Below are 19769 nucleotides of genomic sequence, written 5' to 3'. Positions count from 1 at the left end.
GGAAAGATGGTAGCTAAAAATGGTAAGAAACCACCCTCTTACGCCAAAGTGGCCAGGAAGCGTAACAAAGACGAGCTGACTTTTGCAGCCATCGATATCAGAAGTGCTCCATCGATGATCCAGTGGATTGCACCAGATCATCGGGGCCAGGTGGAAGATCTGGTTCACGAGCGGATTGTGGAATTGTTATGAGCTGAGAGTGTAAAGGGAAATCTTGATGCTGCGCTTTATTTCGGTTGTATGTATTAATACCGTCAAAAAGTTCGTTGGAAGTATCCACACCCCCTGAGTGGGCGCAAATCTAGACCTGGTGAGAAAGATGGACCCCCACTAGCTCACAAAGGCGACGGTCTTCATCAAGGTATGGGACAGCAAATTCGCTCCCGAAAACATGGTGATAGTCTAAAGCAAGCAAAAACGAGGTTTGGTCGCGGAGAAATGCGAAGTCTTCAACATGGAGGAGAAGGAGAAACGAAGTCTCCTTGTGATGGGTCTTGACGAAGAGTCCAAAGTCAAGATTTGGAAGACTAGGATAGATAAATATCCTTATATTGAGACATCAGGCAGTGCAGTGACGGGAGACTCAATACTGCCGAATGAACGGGCTGCCGATGACGAGACCATCACCGACTCTCTCAATAATGAAAAGATTAGGATAGCCAAATATCCCAATGATGAAATATCAGGCAGTGCAGGGACAAGACACTCATTACAGCCTGATGAACAGGAAGCCGACAATGAAACCATCATCGACTTCCAAGAATCCCATTTGCTGGAGGATCAATAATTGAGATCATCTAGAAAAACATTCAGCGCAGCGAGATGGCTACATCCACTCTGATAGAGAAAAGGGCAAGATTTATATTAACATAATTCAGGAGCCATGGACCCTAACATGGGAATTATGCAGAGGACCTTCGTTATTTGTCATACATATTTAAATTATCTATTTCTCCCTAGAGTTGTCAACGTCAGGTGCAACAGTGCTGACACCGCCACCCACGTTGGAACATTAATAAGCTGGGCCAAGCCCTGACGGAATTCTTGAATACTAACGCCCCAAAAACACTTAAAATCAGTTAACAGAGAGAAGGATGAGGTTCACAATTGGTAGGTCTCCATGCAACACTCTTTCTTTGATCATCGCTACATCGAATCAGAAACCAATTAGGTGAAAACCAACTGGGCAAAAAAGAGAAGACTTCTCAGAAGAAGACTTGGGCAAGAAACTTTCGATTGAGAAAATTGACGACAATATAAACAAGATTATAAAGGCAATAGTGGGGTCTTTCGAAGATAGTTTTTCTTTTCGAGAAAGGAAATCAGCCCAAGAAACGTGATTGGTGAGTTTCGCAACTGCTCAACGCGTACGCAGATTTTATAACAGAGCACGTTCCAAAAAAGCGGTAGTTTTTTGGCATGTGTATAACACACGTCTCTAGGAATTCAATATTATGATCAGAAGCTACCTGGAAGCTTTTCTGCGAACAGGTCGACAGCGTCAATGACGCAGCGAAGATGAAAAAAATTCTCTTAAAAACGCATGTCCAAACTGAAATGTTACTAGACAACGTGGAAGCGGAGATAACTGAAGACATTTTGAGACCGAGAAACGGAGACACCGTGATCCTACAAAATAATGAGGATGAACGAGGGATTGCCATTACAGAATTTGTTGTGAAGGAAGCCCTGAGGAACTTTTAACTATTTGGATAACCCGGACCTGATGGAATATTTCTGGCATTACAACAGAAAGAAGTCCGCCTCTTTCGTGGCGCCCCCTCTGGCCGCTATTTTCACAGCGTGCATAGGACTTGCATATTCTGCTTACAGATGTTGGACACTCTGTAGAAGGGCCGTGGGCTCAAAATGGGGCCTGATTCCACTGGCTCTACAGGAGCGTGATTAGATTAATACTTAGTTACGCCTCAGCAGTTTAAGGGACTGCGATGGAGAAAAAGTGCAACATAAGGATCGGATATCTGAGACGAACTTTTGGGGCGAGTGCGAGGCATTGCTGCCAGCGGCACACTTTGGTATTGCCATCTTGAAGTTCATGATACACGGAGAGATTGAGATCTGTTTCTTACCGACTGACCATAATACGGCCCTGTAGGCGGAGATTCGGGCGATTATAGAATGTGTGAGTTGGTATGGTGTTAACGCAAGGACGTCGAGTGTGAATATCTTTATGGACAGTTATTATCAGGTTAATAACAACTAGAACGGTAAGGTTACTAACAGTCTTGGAGTGCAAGAAGGAGATTAACGCCTACTCTGGTGATAGCACAATCTGCATAGTTTGGGTGCCGGGTCATAGAGGAGGGAGTGGGAAAGTAAGAGCGGACGATTTTCCAATAGGATTGACGAACATTGCGGAACAGCGAAACCGTCGATAGAATATTATGGGGAGATCCGGATCGCGAAGAGACCAGGCTATTACTGAAAGGAAGTAAATGGGAGATCAGTATAGCTTTCAGTATCATAACGGGAGACATAGGACTACGAGCTCACCTTTGCGGCCAATAATAGCGTATGTGGGGCATGAAAAATAGAAAAATATTCTGCAGTGGTTATCCACTACTAATGTTGGCGACATTTTTGATGTATCTTGCCATGTTTAAACATCTCTACCAACTGGTGTTGCTATGCGGCACGCCTTTTTGACTCGGCATAAAAAACTAGGGCTTTTGTCATTGAGTTTAAATTTTTATCGGACTGCACTCATTGATATGCGAGAAGTATCTTAAGAAGATCCTTAATGAAATGTTCATGGGAAATTTTTTATTTTAGTTAGGGCATGCGGGGAATATAATGAAACGTTGGGGCATTTCTTATGTCATTGTCCGGCTTTCGCGGCTAATAGACACCGGCTCTTTGGTGGGGACACAATGGTAGACATGAACTTACATAGGACGTGGTATGGAGAACTTTTGGGCATTTAGAGCGCACAACAAGCCGGTTACTGGCATAGGTGTGAGTCCATTGTTGCATGCTGAGGATTAATATCAACACCATCTTTTCAATCTAACCTAGTATTAGGTATTTATTTTTTTTTTTAGTTTTTAATTTAATAATTAATTAATTAATTAATTAATTAATTTTTTATTTGTTATTTTTAGTTTTTAAGCTTTAATTTTGGATTCTCGAATTTTTAATTCATAATTTTAAAATTTTAATTATTAATTTTTAGATTTTAATTTTCGAATTTTAATTTAAAATTTTTTAATTTTGTTTTTAATTTTTAAATTTTTTATTAAATTTTAAAATTTTTTATTTTTAATTTTTTACTTTTAATGTATAATATTAAATTTTTTTTTTTTAGTTTAATTTTTAATTTTCAATTTTTATTTTTTAATTTTTAATTATAAATTTTTATTTTTAATTTTTAATTTTAATATTTTATTTTTAATTTTTAATTGTTAATTATTAATTATTAATTTTTAATTTTTAATTTTTAATTTTTAATTTTTAATTTTTAATTTTTAATTTTTAATTTTTAATTTTTAATTTTTAGTTTTAGTTTTTAGTTTTTTGTTTTCAATTTTTAATTTTTAGTTTTTAGTTTTCAATTTAATTTAATTTTTAGTTTTTAGTTTTTGTTTTCAATTTTTAATTTTTAGTTTTCAATTTAATTTAATTTTTAATTTTATAGTTTTTAATTTTTGATTTTAAACTTTTAATTTGTAATTTTTAATTTTTGATTTTTAAGTTTTAAATTTTAAATTTTAAATTTTTAAATTTTTAATTTTCAATTTAATTTTTTAGTTTTTTATTTTTAATTTTTAATTTAAATTTTTAAATTTCTAATTTTTAATTTTTAATTTTCAGTTTTTAGTTTTTAATTTTTAATTTTTAATTTTTAATTTTTAATTTTTAATTTTTAATTTTTAATTTTTAATTTTTAATTTTTAATTTTTAATTTTTAATTCTTAATTTTTAATTTTTAATTTTTAAGTTTTAATTTTTAATTTTTAATTTTTAATTTTTAATTTTTAATTTTTTATTTTTAATTTTTAATTTTTTAATTTTTAATTTTTAGTTTTTAATTTTTAGTTTTTAAATTTTTACTTTTAATTTTTATTTTTAATTTTTAATTTTCAGTTTTTAATTTTTAATTATTAATTTTTAATTTTTAGTTTTTAATTTTTAGTACTAAATTTTTGTTTTTAATTTCTAATTTTTAGTTTTTAATTTTTGATTTTAAATTTTTAATTTTTGATTTTTAATTTTTAGTTTTTAATTTTTAATTTTTAATTTTTAAATTTTTTATTTTTTATTTTAAATTTTTAGTTTTTAATTTTTAATATTTATTTTTTAATTTTTATTTTTTAATTTTTAGTTTTAAATTTTTAATTTTTATTTTTAAATTTTTAATTTTTAATTCTTAATTCTTAATTTTTAATTTTTAATTTTTAATTTTTAATTTTTAATTTTTAATTTTTAATTTTTAATTTTTTAATTTTTAGTTTTTAGTTTTTAATTTTTGGTTTAATTTTTTAATTTTAATTTTTAATTTTTAGTTTTTAATTTTCAATTTTCAATTTTTAATTTAATTTTTTATTTTTGAAGTTTAATTTTCAAGTTTTAAGTGTATTTTTATTTTTTTATTTTAGTTTTTGGTTCTCAATATTAAGAGTTTTAATTTTAATTTTTAGTTTTTAAGTTTCTATTTTAAATTTTTTATTTTAATTTTAAATTTAAAACTTAGTGTTTATTTTTTGTATATTTTACATTTTTTATTTTTTTTTAATTATTATTAATTAATTTTAATTTTTTAATTATTATTGCTTAATTTTTTGTTTTTATTCAATTATTTGTTTTTATTTTAAATTTTAATTTTAAATTTGTAGTTTTTAATTTAAATATTCAATTACTAATTTTTAATATTAAATATTGAATTAACTCTAAAAAACAAAATTTTGTTAATTTTTTTTTGCTCAATTTTCATTTTTGAAAAAATTTAAAAATACACGCTTATACGATTTCTTTTCGTTTTTTTTTGCATATGAAATTTCCATATCACTTACCATATGATCTATGTATGAATCTACGCGTGAGAGTGTGTGTGAGTGGCAGGCGACGCAAAACGAGTGATTAGGACATATGCAATAAATTAATGATTATATGAGTATGTATTTACAAATGGCAGATGCTTTTCAAGATAAGTGTGTATTCACATTAGAACTTTTGATTGATAGCTTAATTTTCTTATTTTCTTCTTATTATAATTTTTAACAAACAGTTCAAACTCATCACCAGTTGATTGGGTTGGGAAGAGGGAAATTTTTAAACACAATGTTTTTTTTTAGAATTTATTTATCAAGTCATTCATTCTGTGTATTATTTAAGAGTACAATTCTGAGCTACTTTCGATTTTTTTTTTAATTTTGTATTTGTCAAACAAGTAGATAGGTATAGAGTATAGGAGTGGTAATAAATTGCTTTAGGTAAATATTTATTAAGGATTGTTGTTGCTGTTGATGATATTATTATTATCATAGGTTGTATTATTAATGGCTCTAAGTGACTACTTGGGTATCGAACAACTACAACTACAAAGTATGAAGAGTAAGACAAATTAAGACCAAAGGATATTTAACATTTTAACTTTACTACACTGTAGGGATATGCTCGAGGACCAGAGACTTACTGCTCCATACTGCTGGCCAAGGAGTAAAGTTGTGGAAAAACGTAAACAACAATTAATAACTTACCTTGGGAATGAAGGATGTTTTTAGGGTGTGAGTGGTGTTTAAGGGGTCTTTGGTTGGCTTGGTCGTTTGGTTAGTCGTTTTGTTTATTGGGTTCAAGGGACCACTTTTTGCAATAACCTCTTACGCTTGAAGTGCTGCCTTGACGTTGACTGCTTTATTGTTGATATTAGCACATCATCTTCTTTCTTACCATTTATGAAATATTAATAAAACACTGTAGCAAAGGATACTTAACAATAAGATAAACAAAAAGAGAACAAACCAACAACTAAGGAAGGAGCTTGGCTAAACCAGAGTTTAATACTTAAAGAGTTATTGTCAAGATTTCCTTAACTGTGCTGTTTTCTTGGTCTCCTTCAAAGTGTATGGCTACATTGTTTGTCTGAGAGTTATAGTTTTGTAGGCAGGTAGATGAGTGGGATGAATGGGTGTGTGTGTGTGTGATATGTATGCGTGCGTAAGTTTTCCTTTTTCTTTGATTCATATATGAGCTTCTTGAGCTTGTTAACTTTTGTCATAAATAAAATATGTTTCACATCAACTTAAACGTTTTTACGTGTTTATGTCTGCCTCATGAAATTGCCCTTGTTGCACACAAAAATACTAATCAAAATTGTATGGGGCTTGCCACAAATGGTGGCAAGGAAGATACATTCTATTGTAAACGACCATGTTATTCTCCAAACGGTCATTATCTACATGTGACTTTTCAGTTAGTCTTGGTCTTTGATGTTGTGATTTTGAGAGTAGGATAAGAAAAAATTGTAGGCAATTTGAAATGTGTCATCATGAGAAGTTGGTGACAAAAACGAATTTGATATAAGCTATGTCATGATTGGTTTGCTGAGTGAAATTCCTTAGGCCTTATGGGGATATATTCATTTTGTCATTCCCCATCCCTACCCTATAAACTATATGTTCCTGATCTTAAAATTCTAAAAGGATCTAGTTAGGTCCATCCGTCTGTCTGTTGAAATCGCGCAACATTAAAAATTTGTCCCTGAACATTCCCCTAAGGAACAGGGGAAAACTTCTCTCATGTCATTGAGTGCAGTCCGATTCAAGTTTAAGCTCAATGATAAGGGCTCGGCTATAAAGAGCCCGAACGGCGAGCCACAGTGCGACACCTCTTTGGAGAGAAGTTTTACATGGCATAGTACCTCATAAATGTTGCCAGCATTAGGAGGGGAAAACCACCGCTGAACACTTTTTTTCTGATGGTCTCGCCAGGATTCGAACCCAGGTGTTCAGCGTCATAGGCGGAGATGCTAACCTCTGCGTTACGGTGGCCTCCAAATCGAAATCGCACAAAAATGGAAAATTGCCCATGAACATTTCATTAACAGGAAACGCCCTGGTGTTGCCATATGGCAGCTCAAAATTGTTTGCGTTTTTACCGTATTTTAACAGTTAAATTGCACCTAGTTGACGTTGTGATGTAAATTTGCATGTTTCGACTCGTGCGAAGTTTTAAATATCATCAGAACTCGAATAAATACATCACCACTGAAAATTCTTTCTGATATTCTCTCCGCGACTTGAACTCAGCCGTTCAGCGTCAAGGGCGGGCATGCTAACTAACCTCTTATCTACAGTGGCCCCTTTGGCTAAAATTACGCTACAATAATGAAGATATTGTGCAAAAACTTTGCACAGATAATTCTTTAACAATACGCAATTAAAGTTCCAAGATGAACTACATCGGACCTCATAACTAAATATAGCCCCATTTAGGCCGATCTCCTGATTTTAGGTTGTTGGTCCATAAAAGCAGCATGCATAAAGCGATTTCGCTGAAATATAGGACAATGATTTATATTGGATCCTTACATATCCTTGCGGAATATGGTTCAGATCGGACCATATTGTAATATAGTCGTCATATAGAACGATTTGTCGTTTAAAGGTTTTGAACCCATAAAATGGTAATTTATGATCCGATCTCTTTGAAATATGATACGCCGAGTTTTATTCGACCCTTTGATAAGCGGGAGGAGCATGGCCCCGATTGCACCTTATTTGGATACAACCCCCCGTATAGAGCGATTTCCCGATTGAAGGTCTTGGAAAAGATGTATTTCTATTCGATTTCACTGAAGCTTAGTACAACGAGTTTAATTCATCCCTTTGACATCCGCTTCGATTATGGTCCCTATCGTTGAAATTTGGTACGGCCAATTTTATTCGAATCTATGACATCACTGATTCCACCCCTAGTTATCTGTGGCAAATTTGGTCCCGATCGGACCATATTTTGATATAGCTATTAAATAGACCGATCTGCCTATTTAAGGTTTTGGACTCATAAAATGGCCCAATCTCGTTGAAATTCGGAACTTCCAATTTTATTAGAATCTCTAACATCACTGATGAGCATGGCCCAGATTGGACCACATTTGGATTTAGCACCTTTGTAGGCCGATTTCCCGGATTTCCCTCATTATCTGTGGCAAATTTGGTCCTGATCGGACCATATTTGGATATAGCTATTAAATAGACCGTTCTGCCTATTTAAGTTATTGGACCCATATAATGGTCACTTATGACCCAATCTCGTTGAAATTCGATACGGCCATTTTTATTCGAATCTATGACATCACTGATTCCACCCCTTGTTATCTGTGGCAAATTTGTGGCAAAAAATGGACCAATCTCGTTGAAATTCGGAACGTCCAATTTTATTAGAATCTATAACATCACTGATGAGCATGGTCCACATTGGACCATATTTGGATTTAGCACCTTTGTAGGCCGATTTCCCGATTTAAGGTCTTCAACCCATAAAAGGTGCAATTTCTATCTGATTGCACTGAAATTTGGTACAGCGAGACATTCGCGAAGAGTAGGGTTCAGATCAAACCATATTTGCATATATCCCTTTATCGGATCGGGGTAGATCGGTCTGCCCTACCCCTTTAAGGTCTTGGGAGCATTTTTTACAAGATTTCATTGAAATTTTGCTTAGTGAGCTGTATTGCACCCCTTGTCGTCTTTGGAAACTATGGTCCCGATTGGACCATATTTGGATATAACTACTGAATGGTGATTTAAGATCTTCCGCCATAAAAGGAAGCTATCGTAGCGCAGAGTTTAGCATGTCCGCCTAAGACACTGAACGCATGGGTTCGAATACTGGCGAGAACTTCAGAAAAAATGTTCAGTGGTGGTTATCCCCTCCTAATGCTGGTGACATTTGTGAGGAACTATGCCATTTGAAAAAATGGTATGGCAGCCATGTAAAAACTTCTCCCCAAAGAGGTGTTGCACTGCCGCATGCCGTTTCGGCTCGGCATGATCATTGATCTTAAACTTGAATCGAGCCGGACTCATTGATATATAAGAAGTTTGCCCCTGCTCCTTAATGGAATCTTCATGGCTAAATTAGCATTTACACAAGAGGAGTATGTATTTATTATCCGATTTCGTGTAGATCGTAGCATAATTTGTTAAGGACTGATCGGACCATAATTTGATAAGGATCGATCACCCGAATGGGTTCATATAAAGTGCATATAGCAGCTGATGTAGACAATATGAAGGTAAGACAAATATCCATATATCCAGACTCACAAAGTTCGGTCGGCAAAACATAATGCGAAACATCCGTTCGTTTCAATGATACAGACCTTAGAAATGGAAATATTGACCTGAAACTTTGCACGGACAATGTTTTTTAGCTTGGGCAGGTTATGCTGGAAGATGGGTTATATCCGATTTTATCTTATATAGCTCCCATATATACTGCCGTTTTAGGATCTTGCGTCCATAACTGGCACATGAGATTTCTTTGAAATTTGGTGTAGTGAGCTGCGTTGGACTTTTTAAATCCATGGCCCATATAGGAATATAGTTGCTATAGAGTCTTAAGCCCATCACAGGCACATTTGTAGCTCAGTTTCAATGAAATTTGGTATATCGACTTGTATTCAATCCTTTGTTCAGATCGAAGTATATTTCGATACATGTAATTGTCATATAGAACGACTCCAGGTACACGATTTTACTGAAATTTGGACCAGTCAGTTGTATTAAGCCCCTCCATATCAAAATCTAGTATGGTGGAGATCATAACATATTTGAATATAGCTGCCATATAGACCGATCTCTTGATTAAAGGCCTTAGGTCAATTCTCGATTAAAGGACTTAGGTCCGTAAAAAGCTCATTTATTTCCCGGTTTGTTGAATTGATTGACATACCCGAAATTCTTGCCGATTATGGTCCAGATGTGAATATCTGTATTTTGCTAATGCTATCTTATAGACAGATCTCCCTGTCTATATGGGTCCCTGAAAGATGCACTTACTATCCGATTTCGTAAAAATCCTAAAATATTAGTACTCGTATTGTTAGACCCCTCGTAATTCGTGCAATATAGATCAGCTCATACTTAAATGTTACTGAAATTTATACCAATTGCCCGGCACGGGATAACTACGTATACCACACATGGTGGAACTTAGAGCTTCGATGTGTAAAGAGTTCTTCGTAGTCACGAAAAGCACAGCCGAATACTACGGAGCTCGTCCATAAGTCGTGAAAAGCTGAATGCTCCTTACGGAGTAGCGGTAACTGCAGTCGCGGACAATCAGCGATAGCGAGTGGAGAATCTTTGTAAGAGGTCGGTTGGTTCGGTTCTCGCTTAAATACCATAACGTGCCTGCTGCAATCGTTTCTACGGAGCGGAACAAGATGTTGCACATATGAAGTTGGATGAAGATCACTACCTCCACATACAAATGCTGCAACAACAACAACAAATTCCCCCAAAAATTTTTTGTGCTCATTTTTTGTGTTGCATTTATCACTGACTATTAACAAAATTTAGTATGTTACCAAAGTTCAGCCCCGCCGAACTTATTGCCTTATTAATAAAACTTTCAGTATTCTCCTTTTCTGTTTTCGTGTGCTATCACTGTGGCTTCTTTCTTAGTATTGAAAACCCTTCAGCTTGTTTATCGTACAGTCTGCGCATTTCTTTCGCCTGCGTATGTACCCGTGGTTCAGTTTCCATTCTAGCATTCCCTCCGTATGTTTGTCCATCCCTCCTATTCCTTCCTTTTTCTTTTCTTCCCTCTTTTAATGGGTTCTCTGGCTACCGTTCTGTACTTCTTGGCGTTTTCTGAACTTCCTTCCTCCTGTTTTTACGTCGATCCGTCTTATCTTTTTCGCTCTTGGGGTCTTTCCCCCAAATGCCTCTTAATTGTGCGGGCATATGTTTGAACGTTTGTTGTCTGCCCGAGTGCTGTTTTGTCTATTGGTTCTCTTTGTTACCCGTCTGTCCCTATTGGAAATAATGTTCTTTAGTACACCCGAAGGTATTTTCTTGAGACTTTACTTCATTTGTCTTTTCGTTTGACATTTTGAATGTCCTTTTGTTTATCCTTTGGTGTGACCTTCTAAATATTCTTCTATCTGTTTTGCCGCTTTCCATGCATTCCTTTGTTTTTGTTCGTCCTTCCATTCATCCCTCTTACCATTGAATTTTCTGCTTTACTCATTTGTACGTTGTTTTGTTTCGAGTTGGCCTTTCTCACTGTTCCTCAGCCTATTCTGCATCTATCGTTCTGGTTTTTAGTTTTTACATTTGAATGAATGCCATTCTCTTTGTCCTTCCATCAGTCCATACGTTCTTCTATTCTTTTTTCTTTCCGTCTATTCTTCTGTCTGTTCTTCCGTCTGTTCATCTGTCTGTTTTTCTGCTTGTCTTTCCGCAAATTTTCTATTTGTCCTTCCATCTGACCTTCCGTCTGACCTTCCGTTTGACCTTCCGTCTGACCTTCCGTTTGACCTTCCGTCTGACCTTCCGTCTAACCTTCTGTCTGACCTTCCGTCTGACCTTCCGTCTGACCTTCCGTCTGACCTCCCGTCTGACCTTCCGTCTGACCTTCCGTCTGACCTTCCGTCTGACCTTCCGTCTGACCTTCCGTCTGACCTTCCATCTGACCTTCCGTCTGACCTTCCGTCCGTCTGACCTTCCGTCTGACCTTCCATCTGTTCTTTTTCTGTCCTACCGTCTCTTTTTCTGACTGTCCTTTCGTCTATTCTTCCGTCTGTCCTGCCGTCCGTTTTTCCGTCATTCTGTTCTTTCTGTCCTTTTGTCTATCCTTCCGCCTGTCCTTACGCCTATCCTTCCTTCTTTGCTACCGTCCTTGTAACCATCTATCCTACCATGTGTCCATCCGTCTATTTTTCCGTCTTTCCTTCTGTCTCTCCTCTCATCTGTCCTTCTTTTGTTCGTCCGTTTTAGTTTTTGCCGGTTCTCTTCTAGAGTTTGCCTTAATGCTATCTCTTCTTCTTTGCTCATTTGCCTCTATTTTATTTGTCTTTTCATCCCTTTGTTTTTCTGCCTTTCTTTTCTCTCAAACAAAACCAAAAGATCAGTTGTAGTGCATGGCCCTTAATATAATCTTCCAATATGTACGAATAAAATTCCAAACTTCTCGTTGAAAATGATGAGCCATAAAAATTTGTGGCCAAATAACACAACAAAAAACTCAATCCCCTTCTTTTTTAGCTGTGCTTGCCTATTTGATTTCATCTTCTGATGGTGGTAAATATGCGTAAGGGAAAAATTCAGGCGAGAAAGCAAATTCACAAAATCATTTAGAACAGTGTCGAAAAGGGCCAACCAAACTGAGCACAATAGGGCTGAGCGAGAAGGAGTTCAATAAAAACTCATTCGAGGCAAACAAGCACTTTGGTTAACTTGGAATATTATTAGGTGCTAAAAACAGATTTCACCCATGATTTCCATGGATTTTCGCTTATTTGTTGTAGCTGTGTTTTTTTGTTGTTATTGGTATGGCTCAGGCTACAAAATGAACAAAATTCGGCAAAATATGGAGTTTTTGGTGTTATGGCAATGTGAAGGATGAAATTGGTATTGTATGCATCGAACGTTGTCAATTGAAATGGCATTCGTTTGGGTGTATTTTTTTGTTATTTGTTTTTTTTTTGTGTTTTGTCAATTCTAAGTTATTTTATTGATTGCTGCGTTTTAAGAGGGTTCTCATGATTTGGTATATTTTTGTGGATTTTTGCTTATATTGTATTTTTGTTTTAATATGGTAATTTTGAAGAGAAAACAAAAAAACAGAATGTGTAGAAAAATAAAACAAAGACCCAGATAAGTCTAATAATGTTGGCCATATTTTAGAGGACAGATTTGGAAGAGTAAAAAAAGTAATAACGAAAATGGTGACGATGAGAATGATGATGGGTTGCAAATTCCCTATAAAACTCCTTATGTTAAATATTTTAGGAGGGCCATTAATGGCTTCGCAAAAGGATTTTATTTATGTTTTTGTCATTTTGTTTTGGGCTTAATGTGAGTAGAAGTATACATTTAATCTTAAGGATTTATGATTTGCAACGAATTTTGCAATGTCGGCTGTATTTGTGTTTTGTTGATTTAGCAAACGAAAATGTTTTTGTTTATTGCTTGTTTTGTGGTATGTATAACTTATATTATTTTTAAAGCATATTTTTAGGCTTGTCTTTTAAATAACGATTAAACTAAACTTTGAAGATTATGTTTACTGTTAATAAGCACTTTATATAGGTTTTAAGCCTAACAAAACTGTTTACCCACTTTTTTATTTCCACAAATTTATTTCATTTGTTCAAGTTTTTTTTTTCAATATTTAAGTGTTGAAATCGCAATTGTTGTTATAGAAAAATATATGTTTAGCTGAAATTCGTTCGTTCGTTTAGTTTTTCTCTTGGCTTTTGTGGAAATTGTCGCCCATGAACGTGTTTTTCCACATGGCCTATAATCCAAGAGCGGGCATAGTAAAAAAAGCAACGCAATGTTTGTCACAATTTGTGATGTTTGGTTTGCATGGCCTCGTAACACATTGCACTGTGAAACAATAATTCCTTCAGCAGGGAACAATGGAAGCCCAAAGTGGAAATAATGCGAATTATGTGGTGAAAGGTCACACTGCACACAAGAAAAAAAAATATATCATAATAAAGAGAGGCAAAGGACTTGGTTTTTAAATTGTAGTAGGCACAAAATTTTGATTTCAAAGATTGCTACTGGGAATACATTAAAATATTTAAAGATTCTTATTCGGTTTAATTGCTTTGAGCAATTGGGTCAAGGGAAATCGGCAGAAAAAAACATACCGAAAATTTAAGTTCGACCGGCCTGAACTTGAATACCACCATTGTGTGCCTTTGTCAAGTTCTTTGTAATAGTACTTCCTGGGGACAGAAAAACCATTTTGAGAGATTGGTTTCTATGGGAGCTATTGGAAGGCATCATCCATGGAAGCTGGAAGTCTTAACAGAACCTTATAAGCAATAATCGGATAAAAATTACGCCATCTAGAAGCCAAAGAAATCAAAACCATGAGACCTATTTACGGGTGCGGGATCGTAGGTTCGATACCCAACCGTCGGGGACTTGAACTGCGTGTAATGCACTGGAATTATGCAAAATTTGCCCATGAGCATTCCACTAAGGAACAGGGGCAAACTTCTCACATACCAATGAGTGCAGTCCGATTCAAGTTTAAGCTCAAAGATAAGGGGCCTCCTTTTTATAGAGTCCGAACGGCGAGCCGCAGTGCAACACCTCTTTGGAGAGAAGTTTAACATGGCATAGTACCTCACAAATGTTGCCAGCATTAGGAGGAGAAAGCCACCACTGAAATTTTTTTCTGACGGTGTCGCCTGGATTCGAACCCAGGCGTTCAGCGTCATAGGCAGACATGCTAACCTCTGCGCTACGGCATTGGAATTAAACAGCAATTTCAATCCTAAATTAAATATGGTATTGTGGGCTGGTGTACGGCATTCCAAAAATCCACCTACGGTTCCATGCTCAGCCGGATCGTTTTGGTATGTAGACTTCTCTACGGATTGTCTAACCCAAAACGTAGCTTTTGGGCTGAACTCTGAAGAAATAGGACCGTGTATCAAGCGGAGATCCTTGCAAATAAAGAAGTGGTGGAAAGGCTAAGATGTAATGTCATAAAGAAGATTGTCATAAATATCTTCTCAGGTAACCAGGAAGCCATTAAATGTCTGGGGGAACGTATTTCTGAATTCCGTCCTGACTGTAGCAGATCTCTTAACAAGATGGCTGAACAGTTCAAAACTCATGTGTTTTGTGTGCCGTACCGCTGAACAATCCCAAACAAATGTAGAGTTAATTGTGAGCTTAAAAGACTACAGTGATGGTGTGGAACTGTAGATATTCATATTTATATTCCTATATATGGATATATTTATCCTTTTTTATAAGAACTCAACTATGTATGTCCATCTTAATACTCATATATGGGCTGATTTGGATAATATTTGGTCCAAGTACCGAGAAACCTTGGACAAGTCACAACTTAAAATTTCAGAAAATTTGGTATTCAAATGAGGCTTTTATGTGCTTCAGACCCTAAATGTGCTGATGGACTTATATTCAAATAAGGTTCGAGGTGGACCATATGTGGACCCGATATGCGAATCGGGTGTCCCAGCGCAACCAAAACTTGAGTCAAATTGGGTAATAAATGCGCTTTTTATGTGTTTGAGTTCCCAAATCGGTAAATTCGTTTATATGGCGGCTATATTAAAAATTGGCCCTATGCGGATGCTTTTCGGTTTGGACAACGGGAGGCCTAGTCTAATGGGCTTAAGACCCTAAATAGGCATGGGTATAAGACCCTTAATCGGCATCTCCGTCGACAAGACAGCTATATCAAAAAATTGTCCGATCTGGATTACTTTCGCTTAGTACTAACAGATTGTAGTACTTAATGTATTTAGTACTAAAAGATCATAGTACTTAATGTATTAAGTACTAAAAAAAGAGTAGTACATAAAATGTACTCGAACAAATTAGCACTTTAAGTATTTAGTACAAAAAGGTCGTAGTGCTTTAAGGATTTAGTACTTAAAGAAAGTAGTAATAAAAAACCGTAGTACTTCAAGTTCTTAGTACTAAGATATCGTAGTACTTTATGTATTTAGTACTAAAAGAAAATAGTGTTTAATGTATTTTATACTAAAACAAGTACTACTTAAAATATTTAGTACTAAAACAATGCAGCACTTATAGTATTAAGTAAAAAAGAAGAGTAGTACTTAATGTATTTAGTACAAAAAAAGAGAGTAGTACTTAAAATGTTTAGTACTAAAACAAATTAGCTCTTAAAATATTTAGTACAAAAGGATTTAGTATGAAAAGATCGAAGCGCAACGATAAGGATAAGGATTTAGTACGTAAAGAAAGTAATAATAAAAAACCGTTGTATTTGAAGTACTAAGTGCTAAGAGATCGTAGTACTTGAAGTATTTAGTATAAAAAGACAGAAGTGCTTAATGTATTTGGTACTAAAATAGTATAACTTAAAATATTTAGTAGTAAAAGAAAGATGCACTTAAAGTTCTAAAGTACTTAAAGTACATACTACTTAAAAGTACTTGGTACTAAAAAGTACTTGGTCCTAAAAGTACCTAATACAATAAGTAACTAGTACTAAAAAGTACCAAGTACTAAAAGGTACCTAGTACTAAAAAGTACCTAGTACTAAAAAGTACCTAGCATTAAAAAGTATCTAGTACAAAAAGTAACTAGTACTAAAAAGTAACTAGTACTAAAAGTACCTAGTACTAAAAAACTTAGTACGATAAGCACATATTACTAAAAATTACCTAGTACTAAAAATTACCTAGTACTAAAAAGTAACTAGTACTAAAAAGTAACTAGTACGAAAAAGTACCTAGTTCTAAAAAGTACCTAGTACAAAAAGTACTCAGTACTAAGAAGTACCTAGTACTAAAAGTACTTAGTATTAAAAATTACTTAGTACTAAAAAGTACCTAGTATTAAAAATTACTTAGTACTAAAAAGTACCTAGTATTAAAAAGTACCTGTTACTAAAAAGTACCTGGTACTAAAAAGTACCTGATACTAAAAAGTACCTGGTACTAAAAAGTACCTGGTACTTAAAAGTACCTAGTACTAGAATTTAACTAGTACTAGAAAGAAACTAGTACTAAAAATCTTCCCTATAAAAGTTGTAACAAGAAAACGTTTAGTAAAGTTTTCGGACGTAAACAGGCTTACGCCGAAAATAGTCAACTTTTTGCACGCCGCTCATCATCATTAGAAATCTTTAGGTTTGAAGGCTTCAAAGGTCGTACGTTGGTATATTGTATTTATGTCTAAGAAATTTGGAAAGAACCACTATGAAATGCATACAACACACTAACCAATTCTGACACTTTGTCCTACCGGCCTTTTTCACTTTTCCAAATTAATGTGTGTTTGTTTTATTGCAGCGAGGATTTCTAATCCACATATCTAACATTTTTTATTCAGGGTATACACATGGTTTTGTTCATAGTGTGGAAGTTATGTTGATGGCTCAGAACGCCAAGACGACGGCAAATGTTCATTGTTGTGCGAACGTCGTGACGATTTAACGATGTCCGTGTGTCTGTCCGTTTGTCCCTTCGTCTGTTGTAATCACTCTACAGGCTTCAAAAATTGAGATATTGAGCTGAAATTTGGCACAGAAACGTCTTTTTGATGCACTCTGGTTAAGTTCTTGAACGGGCCAAATCGCACCATATTTGGATATAGCTGTTATAGACCGATTTTCCGATAAAGGGTCTAATGCTCATAAAAACTTCATTTATCATCAGAATATGCTGAAATTTTAAACAGTCAGTAGTTTTAGGCCTCCCGTATGGTTCATTTCGGACTTTATTTAGATAAAGCTGCCATATAGACCGTTCTGCCGATAAAGGGTCTGAAGCCCATAAAAGCTTTATTTTTTAAACGATTTCGCTGAAACCTAAATTTCAACTTCGAACCTAAATATAGTTCATTTCGGACTTTATTTAGATAAAGCTGCCCATAAAAGCTTTATTTTTTATCTGATTTCGCTAAAATTTAAAGCAGTGGGTAGTTTTAGGTCTCCCGACATCCGCCCAAATATTTTTTTCACGCAACCAACACGCATGGTATGTCCCCTATGTATGCAGTGCATTGCGTTGGCAATTAGGAAAGTTCAGGGTTGGAGCGGGGAAGAGGGAGTAGTGTTAGTGTTAAACTTCTGAATATAAAATGTTGGTGGGAAAGACATAAGCCGGAAGTCGATTCCACATACGAATGGTTCGGGCGAAAAATGAATTTTCTCTGTAATGCATGGTTCGGTACAAACGGGTGTGAGTTCTTGGCAACTCTTGTATTCCTGGTGAACATCCTAACGTCAGGGATAAGAAGACGAATATCCCTGGAACACACGTCATGAAAATATCGATAAAGCAATACAACGTTACCCACATTCTGACGATGTTCAAGAGTAGCAATAGAGTTGGATACCCCTATCAACACCATCGCTCTCCGTTGAACCCGGTCTGGAGCTCCTGCACATATATGAGAGTTATATTCCATGCTCGGCCTGATGTAGGTAGTATAGATATTGAGAAGATCTGAAGAGGTGAAATATTGCTTGCACCGCTTAAGAAAGCCCAAACACTTGAATGCTTCTTTCGACTCTTCGAATACGTGTTTTGACCAACGGACATCACTTTATATCTTCATGCCCAGAACATCAAGAGCATCTGACTGTTCAATATCTATACCGTCGATAGATATCGACGATTGAAGAAGGGTCAGTGAATCGCCTTTGAGACAAGAAACCACTCTGCGTCTACTCTACTCTGTTCATTCTACTCCACTCGGAAATGGCCAACAGATTCTGGGAGAGCGTCTCATCCATAATGCGCCTCCTGTCCACAATTTCTTGAGGACTGGGCCTATGGCCCACAATATGGGCATACGGCAAATGAGTAGACTGGATTGGAAGTCTGACCCAATAGATCGTCAATGAAAATTAGAAAAAGGGAAGGAGAAAGGACAGAGCCTTGTGGCACACCTGCGGTCAATGTATAATCATCTGATGAGAACCCATCTACAACAACTCGTATAGTGCGATCTCTGACCGAAACGACCGAAATATGATAATAATAGGACTGTATTTAGATATAGCTGTCATATAGACCGATATGACGGTTAAGGGTTTGAAGCTCATAAAAGCTTTATTATTACAGCGACTTATATTTATAAGACCCAGAATGCCCGTGCCGTATTTGGGTGGATAAGTTATCGAATTTTCGTCGAATTGATGCGAAAGGGGGTTTACATATATACCCGAGGTGGTGGGTATCCAAAGTTCGGTCCGGTCGAACTTAATGCCGTTTTACTTGTTATTCTTAATCCAGTGGATGCCTGCGTTGGCGGGTGGAAGTTCACAAAGTTGTTGGGAAGAAATTTCCAAAAAAATCGTTTGTTTGAATTTCTTGCAGCACAAATTAGAGATGATAGTTTTTGAAATCTGTATTTACAAAAAAGGACCTTTGAGTTTCTTAGCTCTCATTTATAAGAAATATATATCTGCTTGTTATGATTTATTTACTTTATTCTATTATCCTATATTTCAACAATTACGATTTCAACACATTAAAAGTTTTATAATATTTTTTTTTTAAATAAAAAATAACATATATCACATATACCTCCAAATAAATAATACCTTATAATAACAAATAAATTATTTTTATTATTTTATATAGAAATACTGTTATTATAAAAATGTCTTATACCCCAACATACTTACTAAGGAGAACTCTAGTTTGAGTGTCAAGGTTACCATCGGTTATTTAAGCAGTTGCTATACGTTTTCTGTTTGTTTTTTGATTTTTGTGTGTGTGTGTTTGTTTTTCTCAAAATTATGGAAAATCTTAAAACTTACCCAATAGTGGCACCGCATCTGATGTAGCCGGCATAGTTTCGGCCACCATATTAAGGAACACAGTAAGTGATAGTAAAATCGTAACTCCTGTTATGCGTGCCCAGCAGAAGAAGAATCAATCAATCATTCATTGAAGTCAAGTGGAGTGGAGTTATACAAAATTAGAGTTGTTGGTTGAAGTTGTTTGGTTGAAATTTGATTTTGTGTTTTTGTTTTGGTCAAAATTGTTGATGCCATATCGAAAATCCCAGAGCAAGTGAGACAGACGGATAGAGAGAGAG

General features: G+C 35.3%; 1 protein-coding gene across 1 annotated transcript in view; it reads right to left on the bottom strand.

The window, feature by feature from the left end:
* LOC106084296 (neuronal acetylcholine receptor subunit alpha-7) overlaps positions 1-19769 on the bottom strand; it is a 791555-nt gene that overhangs the window by 66435 nt on the left and 705351 nt on the right. The window contains exon 8 of the mRNA XM_059366858.1: positions 19489-19575. Within this exon, the coding sequence (XP_059222841.1) occupies positions 19489-19575 (87 nt within the window). The remainder of the gene's footprint in view (positions 1-19488; positions 19576-19769) is intronic.

Source organism: Stomoxys calcitrans, chromosome 4, assembly GCF_963082655.1.
Source record: "Stomoxys calcitrans chromosome 4, idStoCalc2.1, whole genome shotgun sequence".
NCBI classification, from domain to species: domain Eukaryota; kingdom Metazoa; phylum Arthropoda; class Insecta; order Diptera; family Muscidae; genus Stomoxys; species Stomoxys calcitrans.
Note: the sequence above shows the minus strand (reverse complement) of the source record. Positions and strands in the feature narration are given on the sequence as shown.